Source organism: Malaya genurostris, chromosome 1 (assembly GCF_030247185.1).
Source record: "Malaya genurostris strain Urasoe2022 chromosome 1, Malgen_1.1, whole genome shotgun sequence".
Taxonomy (NCBI): Eukaryota; Metazoa; Arthropoda; class Insecta; order Diptera; family Culicidae; genus Malaya; species Malaya genurostris.
In genome coordinates this window covers 32,665,955-32,686,753 of record NC_080570.1, presented here as the reverse complement: position 1 = coordinate 32,686,753, position 20,799 = coordinate 32,665,955, and the positions used below count along the sequence as shown (strand labels likewise).

General features: G+C 35.9%; 1 protein-coding gene across 7 annotated transcripts in view; it reads right to left on the bottom strand.

Annotated features, from left to right (window-relative positions):
* Positions 1–20,799, bottom strand: part of LOC131436322 (peripheral plasma membrane protein CASK-like) — a 741,277-nt gene that overhangs the window by 648,941 nt on the left and 71,537 nt on the right. For all 7 annotated transcript variants that reach the window (XM_058605039.1, XM_058604990.1, XM_058605005.1 and 4 more), the window contains exon 2: positions 9,197–9,309. In XM_058605039.1, coding sequence (XP_058461022.1) covers positions 9,197–9,309 — 113 coding nt within the window. The remainder of the gene's footprint in view (positions 1–9,196; positions 9,310–20,799) is intronic.

Below are 20,799 nucleotides of genomic sequence, written 5' to 3'. Positions count from 1 at the left end.
ATATCTTTACGATGTTAGCGAACTCACACAACTTTACTTTTCGATCATTCGAAACGATTTTGTGGATTTTTTGTATGTTTTCTGGGGTTACCGCTTCACTTGGACGTCCACTGCGTTCTGAATCATCGGTGTCTCTACGACCACGTTGAGCGAAGTCTTCATAACACTTTATAATTCATTACTTTACTTGAATGGTATTTTTCCCATCACGAAGCAGCGTAGAATTAAAACACGAAATTGTTTTTAATTCACTGTTCTGAAAATAACAAACAAAACTAGCTACATCTATGTGTTGTAGCACAATGAATAGAACGCGTTCGCGTTCGAGCAATGCGTGAAGTTCAGGTGAAAGAAAAAAAAAGCGGAATGCGTCAGTTTCTCTGTCATAAGGCTATAAAACGAGATGAACTTCTAATATCCGGATTTATTTGTTACCTTTTTCTGAAGTCACCTTTCAATTTTGTTTTCTTATAAAGGATTCATTTTCAGACAACGAAAGGATAGATGACACTTCGTTTTTATCGTCGCCATAAATAAATGCCATAAATGAAAATGCTTCTGTGCATTTTTATGTTCATTCATCGGAATCGATGCGTGGAAGTTTGATCACGGTATTTAATTTTCGATTGAAGGAGGTAGCTTTTCAGTTGCGTATTCAATTCAATGTAAAGTAATGATGTATTGGTTCAAAAATTACGGGAAATCCCTCCCATAAGCCTTTTCGAAGCAACTTGGCAATCTACTAAGCATGAATTCTAGGCAGAGTAAGGAAAACTCGGGTTGACGGTTCAGTGGGCGCTGGTCTTACAAGACAGTTGGAAGCCGTATAACCAACTATGTTCGTATTTATGCCAGACCGGTTGTCTCTGACTTTACCCTCTCGCCATTTTTAGAACTGGCAACTACAATTGTTTTCTGTTATCTTGTTTGCCATTTCATCCCGACATATGCTCCCTGTCATATTAAATCTGTTTCCTAGACACAGGAACACAACAATCAATCTATCCTGCGCCAGTGTCAGAAATTCTGACTGTTACAAGTTTAACAAATGTTCACCCTTGCGGTACTACGTCAAGCCGGGAACTTTTCGTTTCAGGGTAAAGCACTCCCTAAGAAAGACCGTCCCCGCTCCTGATGAATGCTAATTCGTCAAAGTATTACGTCTTTGTTGGTTTGCCGTAAAATGCCACCGTGCGCCTCGGTCCCACCAGAGTACGCCATTGTTGTGGCTTATCACATGGCATCACCGTCATTTGTTCCCGCGGGTCGGGCTTTTCGGTCACCGGTGCACCGACACCTACACTATTAAAGGGTTTAAGATTGATGAACCGCAGTCACAAAAACGGATTCGGCTAGGTGGCAGGATCGCTTACCGTGCCTGCTGCTGGGTGGTGGTGGTCGTAATAAATCAGATTTCGAAACCGAAACGGTGGCTGGAACGAGTCATTTTGCAGCGCCAACTTCGTCGCTATCAGATGCTATTTTATGTGTTTTTGGCCCCGAGTTGGAGCCCCGGATTTATCTTCATCTAGTAGGCATCAGCAGCAGGTAACCGAATTAGGTAGCTAGCTGCCGGAGTAGTCGATGTCAGTGGCGAAGCATCTTCTGGCTGTTTTTTTTAGAGCGGTGACAGCGGATGCGGGGTTCAGAATTTCCGGTGCCGAGAGCTAACTGATGATTGATTAGGCGCCGAAGTCGTTGCCGATAGCTATTAAGTAGGCGATCTTTCAAAATTCTGCTGTCGGTGTCTGTTGCTGTCACAGTTGACAGTCTTTTGTCGAAGCTAATGGGATTTGTAAATATGAAAATTATGGCTCAAACACGTTTGAAGTGTATTGCCGCTGATGTGCTTATCGAAATCTAATGATCGATACAACGGGTCTCAAAAGAACTGTAGCAAAATGATTTTTTGCAGATTTGTTGCTTTTTTCTCATCATTCTAGAGAATGCAATGACGAACAAATTGAACTTCGTGACACCTGCGTTGATAGTACAATTCAACTGTTCTTCTGTGAACGTAGTCCAAAGATGAGAGTACCAATAGAACGGAAATTATATGGCTTGAATACAATTCTTCAAATCGTCCATTTGCTTTCAATTTAACGAAGGAATGAGCAAAGTTTTTAGTTGGCATCTTGTATTTCTGCGATAGTTTCTCAGTTTGCTGCCAAATTGAGTTTCAGTTTGATTTGTTTTCTCTGTTGAACATGCCAAACTTATACATTCATTTGTTTTTAGGAGTCAAAAAATAATGGCAAAATTCAATCTTGAATCGGTTCCCTGGCGACTGAGAATATCAAAAGGTATCGATTATCGCAGAACAATTTGAGGTTTATTTGATTCTTGCTCTATATCACAGATAGTTTATTTAACCAGGTCCGTATCCAGAATTTCGTTTCGAGAGGGGCCCTCAAATGAAAAAAAATATTAGAGGGTTGTATGCAAGACCGATCACGATTACATTAAAAATTAAATAATTTTAAGGTACCCAATAAATACAAGAATAAAGATGATGATGGATGCACTAAAAGTCACAAATTACAAACTTTCTCTACTTTTAGTGTTTACATTTTTGGCGAATGATCAAAATGACAATTAGATTTTTTCAGAACAATTGATTCTACTCTATTTTGATGCCTTCAACAAATTTTTACATTAGAAAATTTTTTGAAAATATCCTTTAATGAAAGTCAGTTTAAAGTTACTTAAAAGATCAATTTTGGATACGAAAAAACTCAAGATATAAATCTGGACAAATGAAACGATTTTATATCATCATAATTTTCAAGACAGAGAACGCACAAACTTAATCATTTTATAAATAGAGATTAAAGAAGATTTTAAATATTTTGATCGAAAAATGTGAATGTGAATAATTTGAATAACCATCAACCAATAAACTCAGTATTAGTGTAATTTTAATGATCCTTCGTTAAAAAGCGTCAATAATCTTCGGAAAGTGCCTGAAAACAGAATGGCAGCAATACAAGGAAGGAAATATGTGACACAGTCCGCAGAACATATTTTGTTACTTTAATTGATTAGATTCCCTTTTGTGCTATAGTTCATACTGCGCAAATCGGACGAGAGTTTGACATCATTCACTGAGACTGTCATTGGCTCGTGAAAACATAGGTCAATTCAATCCAATGGAATTGAAATACTTAAATGACGTTACCGCATAAGTTTAAGTTAAATGCTTTCGAATCGATTGGTTATTAAATAATATAAATTCGTCAACAAATGACTGAGTTCTAAGCGTTCAAAATTATGACAGAAAAAGGTTACGCGGTTATTTTTTGCATTTTTTTAAATTGACACCCAGTCTCGTACAGTGAAGAGTTAGCAGAAGCGACAATCCAACGAGCGAACGCATATACAATCTAGTCATCACCTCACTGGACGGGCTACTTGTTTCATTCACAGTCAAGCATCAACTGAAATCAAGAAATGTGCAGCATATATTTATAGATTCCTCGTCGTACTACGCATAATGATGCGGTGTTTTTATGCATGACGCAAAGCCTCCTATGCCGAACAAGAAAATGACGTCAATTTGGTCAGCTGGGATTGGTGGATGAAAACATAGGCCAATTCTAACCATTTTTTCAATGGTATGCTATTGAAATACTGAAACGACGTTGCCATATATGTTTAAGTTAAAAGTTTCCGAATCGATTGGTTGTTAAATTATATCAATCCATCAACAAATGACTGAGTTATTAACGTTCAAAATTATGACGAAAAAAGGTTACGCGGCTATTTTTGAAACTTTTAATTGACACCCGGCCCCGTATGGCGAAGAGTAAGGCATTTTTAATGCCAAAATATTATTACTGAGGATTGCTTGTATCCCTAATTTTCGTGCGCCTTTTACCGGTGTTTTTAACAGATACTTGAATCTTTTTCACTGGAACCAACATTATTAAGTATTTGAATAAATTGTGTGACTGTGATCGACAGAAGGTTATTGTATTACATTTCTTAACGTTTACTGTCATGCCATTTCAGTCGCACATGTCAAAGACCATTTCCATAGTACAAAAATCCACAAGACTTGTGATAGATTTTAAGAACGGGTCCGAGATAGCTCCCTTAATTCGATTCGTGAAGAACGGAAAACATCTTCTAAATTTGCAGGTCATATTAGTTGATGGTAATACAAACTCACTTTGGTTTCGATATCAGGTTCCGGAAGTAGTGATCTTAAAATTTCAAAACGACTCACATCGATTTCTCAGAGATGACTTGCGATCTGGGAACAGATAATAGTTTGAGGAGACCAAATCAGGTGAACAAGGTGGATGGGGAAGTAATTGGAGCTCTAAACCGTAGATTTTAACTATGGTAGCCATGCTCATATTTTTCATGTAAGGTCCTTTTACAGCGATTTCGGTCTGCAATCGCTCCATTAATGCACGATAATACTTGCATTGAGGTAGTCCTCCAAAAGTCTACTATGACAATCTCAGAAAACCGGCAACATGATCTTTCCGACCGATTAGGCCTCCTTTGAGGCATTTGTGCCGCTTGGAAGTACTCGTGCTGACTTCAGTCCATTGTCGGGTAGTCATCCTGTTATCTACCGTATAATAATGCATTTAGCCAAACATGAACTCGAAGTCAGTTCGTGCTCGCATCTCACACGACGCAGTCGGAAATTATTTACGGTCGCAAATCATTTACGGTCGAAACAAAGACAATACAGTACAGTGAACAATAGAGTGTACGGAATGGTCAAATACGATTTAACAAAGCCGGAATCTTGGCCTACAAGATCAAATTCAATTTGTATAGATTTCAAGCGTTGCACCAGTTAGACCAGCAGCAAATGAAATTGAAATCTTACTTAAAGAACGAATGCATCTAGACGGTAATAATGTAAGTGAGATTCAATTTAACAAAGCGTCTAACTGTGTGTACATTATGTTTAAACGTGCAAGCGATGCAATTGCATTCGCTTCGGTTAACAACGAGGTGCACAGTGTTGAGTGTGATAACATTGAATACAAAATCCCTGTGCACATGGTGGACAATGCCATAGAAGTACGCGTGCATGACCTCCCCCCGCAGGTCACCGATCAGTACGTTCGGGAGTGTCGCGGTACGGTGAAATCCTTTCCATCGAAAGGGAAGTATGGCGGAATTTTTTCCCCGGTATCCGGAATAGCGTGCGAGTGGTACGTATGCATCTACGTAAGGCAATTCCATCTTACATCTTACATGGTCAAGGTGGGACACATCCGTGAAAAACGCTGATTACCTATGAAAATCAGCTGGTTACATGCCAGTTTTGTGAACAACCTGCACACTACGGTAAACCTTGCACCGAAACTGCGAAAAGGACATCTTCAACCAAAGACAAGGTCAACCGTTCAATAATGGAAACTAGTGAGCGCAGTACTCCTGTTTCACCATCAAACCAACCAGCAACTGCAACCAATGTACAACAAGGCGCACCTACAGCAACTAGCAACGAGCTCAAGACTGCGAACATCAAGGAAAACGAAAAGAAGACGAAAATCAACAACAAAACCACCGATGCGGCAATGGATGACGAGACGAGTCACGAACAAAGTGCCCCTCAACCCTCGCAGGAGGAAAATGGAAGCTCCTCTCCTCCTAGAAAAAGAGTGACAACGAGATCCACTTCAAAAAACACATTATTTAAAAAATCGGCTAATTCGGCCACGTAAAGCTTGTACGCAAATAGGCCTGAATAAAAATACCTTTTAAATAAAAAAAAATGAACTCGAAGTGCGCTTGCGTTCGTCTTTTAGTCTTAAATAAGTATGTGCGAGATCCAGCGGCAGGAAGGCTCGCGCACTTTCTTTTTCCAGTCATCCTGCACAATTTAGTATCTTTTCATTGTTTTCGTTAATTTTGCCCCGGATTTACCCTCCATTTCAATTAGTTTTTATTCTGTTCGCTTCATATCAATTTTTTTTGTTTCTGTTTTTGATTTCGGAAGGAGCCAGGGCCCCTCGGGCCCCGCCTCTGAGTGCGTTCCTGTATTTAACTATTTAATGTAAGAGTGTATATCGTTGTAATAGAAGCTGAGTTTTCGTGGAACGAAACGGCGGATGTTCAATAGGAAATCGTTAGATTTTTTTTCAAGCCGAGAGAATTTCCACGAGTTTAGTTTTAACTATGTTCGGAGTTGGAATTAAGTAATACATTTTTCAACGTATTCAGAACAAATTCGTTTTCGGTCGATTACCTACAAACTTCTTCTTTCAGTGTCTGAATTGGTGTGCTTCTCCTACAAATTGTAGACGAAATACGTATCTATTCTGAATACGAGAACAATGAAGTTAAATCAAAAGGAATAGTATGGGTGTGTTTGTTTTCTGTTGGGTGGATTTCCATAAAGATAGGATTATAATTAAATGCTGTGGTGGCCAAGTAAAGCGATGCATGCTTGGTTCTTCTAGCCAATTGGGCTGTCTTTTCATGTATTTTCCAATGCAAGGTATCAAATGGGCTGAAAATTTCCGGGGCTAACACATGGATGGCGCTAGTTTTATTGCAGTCACCGTTTTTTTCAGTTAATACTTTAACCTTTAAAATACTGCTGTTTATTTTTCATGATATTCTATTCATTAGTTTGGTAGTTTTTGTGCTAAGAGTGACGCAACTTGCGTTATTTTTAGAACAAAGGATCAAAAACAATTTTGTGTTTTAATTTTACACTGCTTCTTGATGGGAAAAAATACCGTTCAAGCGAAGCAATGGCTTGGAATAGTGTTATGGAGGCTCCGCTCCATCAGAAACAACAACAAAGCGTTGGTTTGCTGACTTCAAATGTGGTCGTAGAGACACCGATGATTCGCTGTGGACGTCCAAATTAGGCGGTAACACCTGAAAACATAAAAGAATCCACAAAATCGTTTTGAATGGTTGAAAAGTGAAGTTGTGTGAGTTAGCTGACATTGTAAAGATATCAATTGTTGACTTTATATTGCATGAGCTTTTGACTCTGAGAGAGCTCTGTCCAAAGTGGGCGCCACGCCACGTTTGCCCTCTGTTGACCAAAAACGAACACGAGTTGGATGATTCTGAGCAGTGTTTGGCCATGTTTAAACGTAAAAAACCGGAATTTTTGCATCGATATGTGACAATGAATGAAACATGGATTCATCACTTCACTCCGGAATCAACAATCATCATCTGAGTGCACAGCAACTGGGGAACCGCGTCCGAAAGCAAAACAATCGACTGGAAAGGATATGGCCTCTTAATTTTGGAGTATGCGCAGTGTAATATTTATCAACTACCTTGAGAAAGGAAATACCATTTACAGTGAATATTATATAGTGTTATTGGAGCTTTTGAAGGCTGAAATTGCAAAGAAACGACCGCATATGACAAAGAAAATTTTTTTGTTTCATCAAGACAGCGCACAACATGTCACAAACAATGGCAAAACTACATGAATTGAACTTCAAATTGCTTCCACATCCACCATGTTCGCCAAATTTGGCTCCCAGCGACTACTGGCTGTTCACGGACCTGAAAAAAATGCTCGCCGGTAAGAAATTTTGCACGAATGAAGAGATTATCGCTGGAACTGAGGCCTATTTTGAGGCAAAAGATAAATCGTTCTACAGAGGTGATATTGAAATATTATAGCGGCAGTGGAATGATTGCGTTGCTCTCGATGGAAATTACGTTGATGAAAAAAGTTAATTTCAAACCAAAACAAATCGTCTCCTCTTTGTTAGGCCCGGGACTTTTCAGCCCATGTGTTATAACTTTTCTGTCTGAGACAGACAAAAAGGCATAAATGTGGTGAAATAATGATTCGGAAACAGTCTGGAAAATATCGAATATTAGTCCGAAATTGTTTGGAATCCGTTTGGCAGTTTCAAATAATGGATAGAGAACCGTTTTATAATATCATCCTGATGCTGTTGAAATTCGCATGTTTTCGGAAGAAACAAAAGAGAATTTGTTTTGTAAAATCCTTTGTTCACGAGCTAATTTTAGCAATTAGGAACAAGGAACACACAATTTACAATTCTCCACATGCTACGATAGCAAATTTTCTGCAACCATGACAAAACCTGTGCTATTCGATGCTTATTAACGTATTGATATAAAATCATAATACGATCTCAGTACACGTACGAAAGCAGGGTACGAAACGGTTAACTTCCAGAATTCGTGAAGCTACGGACAGCCGGCTGCCGGGATTCAACTTTTTCACTTTTGTCTTTACGATGAATTAGTAATTCATAATATATCGACCGATTGAACTATCACAGAATAAAAAATGATCGTCAAGCGTGATGAAAAACTATTTTGAAACCTGCTTTCAAACCAATACAGTTTAGCAGGGAAGGTACCTACCGGGATGTGCTCCTGTGGCTCAGTCGATAAATGCGCGTACTTTCTGTTCTCAGCCTACTCGGACCAAATCTCACTCGCTACCAATTGTAGTTTTTTTTTCATTGATTTTTTGTTACAGCTGATTAGACGGAATTTTGCAGGTCTGGAATAAACGAATACTGTGGACATCTGTGAGTTCTCATCTCGACCGAACCGCTTTTTCTGATTGAATCGATCGAGACACGAAGGTGGACTGAGTAGAATTTTCTATTTTACCTTTTTTGGACATTACAGGGCGAACATTCCTTCGAATTTGTTTTTTTAGTTTGTTAAGCCAGTCAAAAATACACCTAGATATTTTACACATATCGACAAACTATCTTCACCGTTTTAGCATTCTGACATCCACAGGGAAGTAAAATTGATGCGCTCATTTTCATATCATTTTTGAATGACAATCTTCTTACGAATTTGAAACTCGCAGAATTAAGTGGAATCGAAGCCTTTGTCATGTCAATCGAAAACATGACATAATTGTTTCACTCCAACAGAGGTCCATATTTTTAAAAGATTCTCAATAATGGTACTTTTAGAAAGGAAACACAAAAGCTCCCAAGTTACACGTACACCGAAGTAAAATTCAACGTTCAACATAAAAAAAAATCTGTTCAAAATATGCGCGTGCACTGCGGTGGAAAATTCTAAAGAAGCGATTATATCAGCGAGAAAGAGAGAGAGAGAAATGATTAACGACCCACCATTTCATCCCATATCATAAAGATAAATGAGCATCTTGTGCGCTGGTGCTTGCTACCGAAAGACACTGCCTTAGCCTTAGTGCAAAATGAGCTTACTAAATACTTACCGGAGGTGCTGAGGCCGGGGCTGGCGGTAAACTTCGCAACGTCAACAATTTTCACTGCAAACTGCTGGTTGGACTCCCGATGAATGCACCGTCGGACTATCGAAAAGGGACCCCTGGAAAAGAAAGAAAAAAAGTTCAGATTCAGGGCAAACGAACTACTTGAACGAAAGGAGAGCGAATTTTATCACTGCAATCGGTCATTTTCCGGCGATTCGTTTCAGGTTTTCGAGTACCGAAATATACAATTTACTCCACTCAAGTCATTGAAACTCACTCTTAAAATTGATAGCTGCAATATCATTTCCATGGTGGAATTTTACGAATCGAATATTTTCAATTAAAAAAATGCAACTTTTCACTAATGCTGGAGACAAGTCGAAAAAATTGCATGAATGCGAAACAAAAAACGAAACAAATGAAAAATGCCATAATCCTGCTTATAAAGTCGTTTCGTTAAAATGTTGTCATTCTTACTTCTGACAACCGCCAGAAGTATTTTTGCTTCCATTCAAGTCAGCTGTCTCCGAGTTCGGAATGCCAAAAGCATAAATGAGGGAGAAATGGTCTTAAGTCTTCTTTACCCGTTGTTTTAGCAGCAAAAAGTTGTATAATTTTACACATTTTTCTCCTTCGATTAAACTACGAAATTTCGGTGCATTGCAGAAAAAAAATTGTTTTAATTAATCTACTGCTCGAAAATGAACCGAAGAAACTGGAAAATAAATTTCACCCGACTGTGCAACTGCAATAAAGTTTACACAGCGAATAACAAAGTTGAGAGGCGTTGAGCGTTTGAAGTAATTAATTAGGCTTACATTTCGCATTCATTCAAATCAAGATCCTAGACGTTACACAAAATCTGTTCGTTTAATTTTGTTAGGCAAGACAAACTGTCACCAGGGATTTTATTTCACTTTTACCAGTACCCAACGGAACAGTCAAAGTTTAAATCATTTTTCAAAATGTTGAAAGAAGTTTTAAAACAAATTGTTCAAATTGCAACACAAAATTTATAATTATTTGTATAGATATGATATATTTTACATATATTAACATAAGTTTTACTCATTCTACCGGAAAAAGTTAGTTCAGAGGTTTTGGCACCGTAATGGTACCGGGTAGTGCAAAGTGCACATGACTATTCCCATTTGTTCTACGTTTCGCCTTTGTTTCATCAGTGGATTATCAGTTTCTATTAATCTGCCAATACCTCGTCGCGGTTCAACATAAACCGAAACGTAAAACAATAGATTTCATTTCATTCGTTTTACAAAGTTCACAACTTCTTTAAATTTTTGAAACAAATTTTTGCATACGTTCCAGAACAAATTGTACATGAATAATATTTTTTTAGTTGTGAACACGGAAAGGCTCCAAATTTTTCCTTTTTATCAAAACAAATTTTTACACAAATTTTTCAAATTTTAACACAAGTTTCAACATTATTTCATTTAAAAAATGTATCAAAATGCAAATGCAAAATTTACTTATTTTAACACACAAATTTTACAGTTGAAAAATAGTTCTAATTTCGACACAAATTTTTCAACAAATTTCACGAATGTCTGCACTAATTCGACGATAGAGCATACAAAGTTTACATTATTCCTCATTTTACAAATTTAAATATTTGTGGATCAAACTACAAATTTTGCAAATGTCAACAAAAATTCCACACATTTTATCGCTAATATATCAAATTTAGAATAAACTGACTAAAACTTTACAAATTCCAACACAAGCAATTTTTTCAAGATTCAAAACATATTTCGATACAAATTTTGCAAATGTCTATGGAAATTTAGCTATGTTTAAAACTTTAATATAAATTTTACAAATTTAAAGAAGAATTTTAATCACCCTCGGCTAGAGTAGCCCATAAAGAAAGAAAAAGAAAAAAAAAGAAATTTGAACAACAATATTACTCATTTTAACACATTAATTTTTACAAATAAAAAAAAACACAAAATCCAGCACAAATTTTGTACCTGTATTTGAACATACTAATTTTACAATGATAACATATATTACAATTTTTTTATAATTAAACATTTTCTAAATTTCAAAACCAAATTTCATACATTATTAAACAAATTTTACTATTACAATTTAAAAAAACACATTTCACACGTTCTGAAAAGTAATTTTACAAAATAAAAAATTATTTAACAAGTTTTACAAAAAGGCATTGACTTAACCTAGAACAAGACGAGGTCTGTACGGAAAACGAAAAAAAAAATTATATTTAACAATTGTAAGTAGCAAATACTTTACGTCTGCTCAGCGGTTTATGTTGAACCGTTAGGTGGCGTTAGCAGTTCAACATAAACTGCTGACGCACTGATGAGCTGAAGGCGAAACGTAAAATATAAAAACTAGTCATGTGCACTTTAGCACAAAACGGTACACATTAGGAGCCAACCCCCTTAATGAATATTTAACAAGTTTTAACGCAAATTAAAAAGAATATCACAAATTTCCGAACAAATTTTTTAAAGAAATGTACATCTTTTAGAGCAATTCAAATTAAAAAAAAATTATGAGTAATTTTTTCGACTTTTAAGATTTTTCAGTTACAAGTTTACAAATTTTTTGTAAGCAAACTCAAGTCTTAAAACTAATTATACCAGATTATTTATTCACCAGTGACCATTGAAAACGGAACATCCCAAAAAATTCCAGCCCAAATTGTTGAATGGTAAAAAAAACCTTTAATTCCATTATATTTATTATATTGGGATTAAAGCGTTTTGTGTTCTTTATAAACGATCCAGTTCATTCCCTTAACCGCTCCATTGAAGATATTTTCAGATTTTTTATTTTTTCATCACACATTTTTACACGAATTTTTCAAATTTAGACATTAGTGTCTTACGAAAATCTTTGCAAAATTTATAACAACTTTTACAAATTTCGACACAAATTTTACCAATTTAAACACAAATTTCAACACGAATTTTTCCACAAATTTAACAAATTCTGCAGGCTTTACAAGTCTTAAGACGAATTCTACCAATTTTAAAACACGAATTTCAGAAATAAAAATAGCATAAATTCCGAAATAAAAGCATTCAGAGCTTACAGCTATTGAACAAAACTTGACAAATTTGGCATATTTTATCACACACTTGATACACCTTAACGCAAATATTACAAATAAAAAAAAATCCGTTCACAAATTCAGAAATATTTAAAAATTTCAAATCAATTTTCTTTAAACAAACTTTTCCAATCTCAATACAAAGGGCGTAGCGGGGTTCGCATATTAAAACTGCCTCCAAACAGAAATAAAAATGATATAAGCGGTTAGAAAGGGTTTGTATTGGAAATATTTGTGGAGTTAGGGTGTTTCTTCTGATTTTCATTATATTTAAATTTTTCAAAAACCTCAAATTGGGAATATTTTAGGAATTATGGGAACCTTTCTGATTTCATGTGAAAAACAAAAATTTTGTTTTTATTCGCATCTATAATTTTGGTACCACTCCTAATTTTACATCAAAAATAAATCATTCATGAGTACATTACGCTGTATTTTTTTTCAGATTTTTAAAAAATGTGGACGGGTATTATATCGGACTTTAAAAAAGAAATCATTCGCAAAAACCATGCGCCTCCATCAAATTATCATCCGATGGAAACGCAAGGTAGATTAGTTCTGAAGGCATGTGAAATATGATTTTAGAACAAAATACCATGTGTCTCCATCGGATGCAAATTTGATGGAGACGCATGGTTTTTTGAATGATTTTTTTAACTAAGATATTATACCCGTTCACATTTTTTTTAAATCTGAAAAAATACAGCGTAATGTACTTATAAATGATTTATTTTTGATGTAAAATCTAGAGTGGTACCAAAATAATAAATACGAATAAAAAAAATCGAAAATTTTGAACATTTGTTTTCACATGAAATACATTTTGAAAAATTCTTAAGAAAATCAGAAAGGTTTCCCATAATTCCTAAAATGTTCCTGATTTTTTTCAATTTTTTTATTTATTTTTACGTTTCGCATTCAGCTCATCAGTGCGTCAGCAGTTTATGTTGAACTGCTAACGCCACCTAACGGTTCAACATAAACCGCTGAGCAGACGTAAAGTATTTGCTACTTACAAATTACTTATTGACACCGAAGTGCCATGTCTATCCTGACGTGCCGAAAGAGCAAAACAAATTGAAGGCATACTGGACGTCAACAGATTGTAGTCATTTGTTTTGCTCTTTCGGCACGTCAGGATAGACATGGCACTTCGGTTTCAATAAGTAATTTGTAAGTAGCAAATACTTTACGTCTGCTCAGCGGTTTATGTTGAACCGTTAGGTGGCGTTAGCAGTTCAACATAAACTGCTGACGCACTGATGAGCTGAATGCGAAACGTAAAAATAAAAACTAGTCATGTGCACTTTAGCACAAAACGGTACACATGAGGTACCAAACCCCTAAATGAATTTTTTTTATGTTAGGACGGTTTTGAAAAATTAAATAAAATGAAAATCAGAAGAACCACCCTATCTCCACAAATATGGCAGTTAAAGTGTTAAAATTTTTGGAAAATTATATCCGATACAAACCCTTTCAAACTGCTCATATCAATTTCATTTCTGCTACACCCTTTTGAATATCTAAAAATAAATTTTGGGAATTTCAACGTATATTATATATACAAATGATACATATATTTTACAAATGTTACAAGCTTCAACAAGAATTTTACTAATTTTAACATAAATTTTTCAAATAAAAGAAACACAAATTCCTAACCATAAAAATTTTACCGAGATAAAAGTTTTATTATTATTATTAAACTCTATTTTAACATAAATTTCACAAATGTTACAAATTTCAACTAGAGTTGTATAAACTTAATCTTTTATGGTTTCGGGATATATTTTAAAAAATGTTACAAAGTTTGCCATTTTGTCGTGAATACGACTTACTTTACTATGGGGCGCCTTTTCAAAACTTATCCCATATAAGAATGGGCAGAACTTTATCGCGAATATCTGTTGATGTACTTAACTCAGCCACATCATTTTCTCTACAATTTATCAGAAATATAATCAGGAATTTATGAATAAATTTTCAAAAGCGCGAGATAACCATAAATAACTGAAAAACAGAGTTTACTGAAACTTTTCAAAATAATGAGGAAAATTCATTACGCTTACTTGCTTTTTTCGCACCCGGACAACGGTTTTGAGGTAGTCAGGCACATATCAGTTCCGAACTGGATGTCGAGGTGAGGTTTTCCCACCGACATCAGTAAGAATAAACCAAGTTTAAAGCATGAAATGCTGAGGTCGTGTTCTCATTTGGACTTCGGTTGACAGGTGTCAGGTCAGGAATTTACTTTCAAAATTATGTTTCAGGAACTTAGTTCCAGAATACAGGTTTAGAATTCAGAGCCTGCACTGCCAACTCACTCAAGAACTAAATTGAAACTTAATTCTGTCCTAAGCTCTTGAACTCAGGTTCAGTCCCTAATTCCTGAACTCTTCGATTCAATTCTTTTTAGAACCATTAACATATTCCCAAAGAACTGTGCGAAATTTTACTTGACTATCGATACAAATTCATATGACTTTTGCTGCCATTTTCAAGTGAAGATTCCAGAATTCATCGTCAGTTGAGTAATCGTACCTAGTCATTTGAAGTTTTGCTTGCTCAGTTTCAAGTGCCAAGTAGTCTAACTGCTCCATTTTCTTCGCTCTTGGTAGTGAGCAAGTTCGAATTAATAGAATTATAAATGAAGTAAAGTATTAAAAATGAAAACTGAAGGAGGAAACAATCAATTTATGTGTATTCTTTAATTGATATTTCTGCTATCTAGTGTTATATACCATTCGACTCAGTTCGACGAGATCGGAAAATGTCTGTGTGTGTATGTGTGTGTGTGTGTGCACTTTTCGAAGATATTTGAACGCGCTCAATTTTCTCAGAGATGGCTGAACCGATTTTAACAAACTTGAACTCGTTTGAAAGCTACTATCGGGCTATTGATCAAGTTCGAAGATCAAATGCCTGAGACTTTTGGTTCCGGAGATATGATTGTATAAGTGACGTAACCGACAAAAAGCGTTGTATTTGAACGCGCTCAATTTTCTCAGAGATGGCTGAACCGATTTTAACAAACTTGGGCTCGTTTGAAAGCTACTATCGGGCCATTAATCAAGTTCGAAGATCAAATGCCTGAGACTTTTGGTTCCGGAGATATGATTGTATAAGTGACGTAACCGACAAAAAGCGTTGTATTTGAACGCGCTTAATTTTCTCAGAGATGGCTGAACCGATTTTAACAAACTTGGGCTCGCTTGAAAGCTACTGTCGGGCCATTGATCAAGTTCGAAGATCAAATGGCTGTGATTTTTGGTTCCGGAGATATGATTGTATAAGTGACGTAACCGACAAAACACGTTGATTTTTACCGCTCTTATATATATAAGGGTGCCAAAATTTCGGGATCACCTCTATTTTCGTTAAGCTCTAGTGCTCAAAAGTTTAGGCACCTCGAAAAAAGCCTTCATGCAAAATTTGAGCTAAATCGGACATGCGTAAGGGGTGCTCCCCGGTGGTAAAGGTTTGACAATTTTCGATCTTGAAAAAGTACATGAAATTTCCAAAATCGAAATTTGTTGTTGATGACAAAACTCTTAAAACATCGAAATTTAGTGTTATCTCAAAAAAATTTTTTTTTGAAAAAATCAACTTTCTGGGAAATTTTGATATTCCCAAAAAGTCGATTTTTTCAAAAAAAATTTTTTCGAGATGATTTTTTCGATGGTGATTTTTCAAGATATATGAAAATTTCACTAAGAGGCCTGAGAAGGCTTTTTTTTAGATTAGCATCATCATTTATATATCATATAAATTTGATAATTTGTTTACCCAAGTTGATACAAAATCTTGATACAAGCTTTAACACAACATTATTGTATGATTGGCTTAAATGATTAATTAGATTAACTAGCTTTCGGTAGGCTAAACGACGGCGAAAGATTTCGATGAATATCACATTTTTTTCGATTAGATACCGTAAAAAATATTAAATTTTGACCCCAAAAACGAACCGAATCATCCGCTGATTCCCATGACCGAAGTGGGGATCAATTTTGATAGCAGTTCTCTATATTTATCCACTTTGGCAATCAAACAACTTAAAACCTGTTCTATTGGGAGGTTGAGATAGAATTTCTGATAAATTATTATTCGAATTGTTTCTGACCGGAATCTCAAGCTAAAACCTTAGTACTGTTATGGCTGTTGTGAACCAACGTGAAAAAAAAATCACTGATTAACGCACACGACTGGTTTTATCTCCTATTTTACGTATCGTCTTCGACTCATTAGTGCATATCAGGTCACTTTGAACTGTCACGCCACTTAGCAATAAAAAAAACCGCTAAGCAGACGTTATCTCTACTTGAGACACTTTTGTTATATCCAATTGAAAAAACACTGTGCTGCGGATTCGGTACAATATCAGTGTCTCAAGTAGAGATAAGTTTACGTTACGATTGGTGATTAAGGAAAGCAGAGCTTATTTAGTTTAGCATCGTTCGCGGTTGATCGAACCGGTTCGTGTTGGTCCTCTGTTCGATCGTCGTGTTCGTAGTCAATCGAACAAACAAAATGACATCAATTTCCGGAAAATTTAATAACGTAATTTCCAGCCCTACAGCAGTGGAGTTCATCGATTGTTGTTGTTCTTCCGGTGGATTTTACTGCAACCGTCCCGTGTAATAACTTTTTCGCCTCGCTGGAAATCGGACCCGTTTGGGGCACTTGCATTTGGTGAATCGACGAATCCTCCCACTGCATTCCACCAGTTCGTTTGATGTTATCAGAGTCTTTTCATCAACGAACGACGTATTTCGTGAATTCCATTTTCTGTGTCAACAAGGATGTTATTTTCTGATTGGGCAGAGATCACTGAGATGAGAACATAAGCTCAGCTGGATCGGATTGCAGTTTAAAAAGAATTACGATTCAATTTAAAGGCAGTTTCGGGCCAACCTGATATCAAATAAAAACGAGCAATAAAACACCGAACTCGAAGTCGACTAACAGAACTGAATTCCATGCCGTTCTGAAGTGGTTAATTATTCACCATCACATGGCAAGATTTGGCCTCTAATGAGAGGCCATTAACGGAACGAAAAACGTGCTCCGAACGCAAGAAACATTTGTCTTATTCCACGAATTCACCATGCGATACCGGCTATTATGTATGTCTCTTTTGTTCCCGAACAATAGAGACATGAAGATTCATGCCAACTCGAATGGTTTCTCTAATTATCTGAACAGCGAAACAGAGTAAGTGAAACCTGATCAAGCGGCTCCGTGTTTAATTGGGCCAAAAATTACAAATTGAAACAATCGAATTAGAACCGTGTCTTCGCTTCCGTCGGCCACAAGTCAATCTTCACTGAACAGTTCAGTCTTTTTGGTTTTAATTGAATTTTTGTCACTTTGATGGTGTGAAGATGGAAGAAGGTCGGATGGCAACACTGGTGGTGATGCCAGAAAACAAAAACTGGGGAGCGCACGAAGGAAGAAACACCCCAATGAATATTTATTGATCTCGGCTGCGAGCTATGCAAAACGGATGGCTTGGGTAAGCTCAGTCGATAATTTTTCTTTTGTAGAAAAAAGTAATTCATAGTATTTTCGATTGGCGGAAACTGCAACGAAATCTACTTCTACTACTACTACCATAGGTGCTTTTGAAAAGACACAGCCGAATTGCTATTTCAAACTCGACCCAACCCACCATTTATTTTACACAGGACAGATTTAAAAAAAATAATTCCATAAGGTCCCCTATAAAAAGTACTCAACAGCTAGCTGCTGTTACTCAACGCACAGTGGGAGAAAAAGGTCAAAAACAGGATTGTCCAGGAATACAGAAAAATATTGTCCAGTTGGTATTTTTTATGTAAAAATACCTGTAGAATCGATCAATGATAGTTACACGGAGAACCCGCATCTCACAAAATCATAATATTGCAATTGTTGTTTCACGCCTTGGTTGTTTTAACTAAAATGTTGTTGATTTAACTAAATAACTTTTCATCCGTTCAACTTTGAAATAGGCCGCAGTTCTAGATAAATTTAACTACTCGATACAAAATAACTGCTCGACTGTCAAATTTTAACTGACAGTTCAAATAACTCGCAGGATGGTTCATATTCTTTGAATGGAGGAAGAAAATAAATTGCAATTGTAGAAATGCTATCAAACTCAAGGACAGCCAGTTTTACGTATATTGAAAATACGAGTCACAAAATTAACAACAAATAATCATTTTATTGAAACGCTGAACTGTTTTGCCTTTCTCATATAGAAAGGTTCTACAATTACTTGGAAATCGACTAGTAAAAATTGGCCAAGCGTCATATGCCATTCCACTCAGTTCGTCGAGCGGAGCAATGTCTCTGTGTGTGTTTCTCGAAAATGACTTAATCAATGCTGACCAACTTAGATTCAAATGAAAGGTCTTGTGGTTCTACATGGAATCCCTGAATTTTATCCGCATCCGACTTTCGGTTCCGGAATGATAGGGTAAAGTGTGTTAAAAATTGTGTATAAAATTAGTTAAAATTGAGAATTTACTTTGCTGAAAGAAACTGTTATTTTTAGAGAATGTGTTTAGTTGGCGAATATCCTGGACACAAACCAGCAATATTCCAATCCAACACGAAATTCTCATTGACAACTAATTTTGTTATTAAAATCAGAAAATTTATTTCTATTTATCTATCACCATCATTACTGAAGGACAGCACAAAGAAAACAAAAATGAATTTTTTTTATTAATAAGTTTATTAGCCAAAAATTCATGAGAAGTGCCAAAGTAAAACAATCCATTGAAAGGCTAAAAAGGACAGTCTTGTTGAAAGTGCTTGCAAATTGTTTAGATGTTTTTCGCATGTGTTACGATATATCCGTACATAAATTTCTAAACCGATATGTAGAAATGACGTAAACTCTTAGTGGAAAGTGTATTTATTCAGAATTTGTGCGCATTTGAAGCGATTGTGCGATAGTGAGTCTCAAATGTTGCATTCTAATTGTATATGTCAAATGATGTTTTTTGTATCTTCCAACCTTCCGGGCTACGCCGTCGGGTGTACTACTTGTATTTATGTTTATGTTTTCCGAGTGTTCAAAGTTTTCAGTGAGAGAGTCGATTTCGCGAAGTCGAATGAAGAAAACAGCGATTTAGAAGAAAAAATTTCCAAAAAAAGTTGGTGTTTTGTTTATGACTTTTTCTTCAATACAACATCGTATTTATACCTGCCAATATAGAAAAAAACAACCGCGACCGAAATTTTGTTCGTTAATAGTGTGCCATCTAGTGGCTAGTAGTCATTACGGTGTTAACGTTTTTTCGGTGACAGTGCGCCATATAGCTGCAAATTGCAGAAGCCAATTCAACCATTTATGTTGGTTGAAAACAACGTTTTATTACTCTAATTCAACTAAAAAATTAGTTTGCCTTAGCTAAGAAATGACAGCACGATTAATTGGTGAATTCAACTAAAAAAATAACCATTTCAACAAATATTTTATTATTATTATTAAGGGAATTAGAACTAAAAAATCTGAATTAGCAAAAGTAAGATTTTTTTGATTGTCTCAAAAAATAACTAACTAAAATCAGAAAATCAACAAATTTTTTCGCCAAAATGCTGATTTCGGTCTTTCCGTGGTAAAACGTTTCCATGTACGGAATAGATATTCATACGGTGTAAATATTTTAATTTCATCTGCTAGTAATGTATTTTCTGACAGTTCGTATCGTTGTAATTAAAGACGCTTAATGCTTAAAAATTACTGCTAAAGTAATGTAACAGTATGTATTTTCCAGCGAGCCATTGTGCAAGTGGAGGAAACATTTCCTAATACCCTGAGAACATTTTGCTGGTGAATTATAATCTTTTGTTACATTTATATATCATCTGTGAGTTTAGTGATAAAGCTATAAGCAGCAACTTAGTGAACTATTAGCTGACCGCGCCCCCCCCCCCTGAAAATACTAGTTGTAAAACAATATTTATTGCAACAGTTGTCTTAAGTTTAAATAACTTAATAATTGGTTAAAACAACTGAGACATGTTTTGATTTCATACATACAGGTAACTTTGCTCGGATTGTGTCATTGTTCAGTTGCAGTGACACCTCATTGAAACGGTTACGTTTTCTACTTAGGGTGTATGTCATTGCTCAACTGTAAAGGTTTCATTACTCGTTTGTGGTGCGTGTCTCTACTGGGTGTCATTGCTAAACTGCCAGCACGATCAATAAAAAATGACAGTTTATACCACTGACAGACATGTGATTTCCGTTCAATGATTTCTGTACAACCCTGTACGCATACAACGATCAGGTGACAGACATGTTTAGCGCACAGAAAGAATATACAGTGAAACGAGACAACTCGAACTTAGCTTGATTTCCCAGCTCAGATGATCGATAATATAGAAACCAAAAATTTTTGCGGTTTGAAGTGTATTCCTAGTAACTGATTTATAACAGATTTAATCAATGCCTCTCTGAATTATTAAACTATTTTTGTGTGTGAGTGTTCTTCGGATG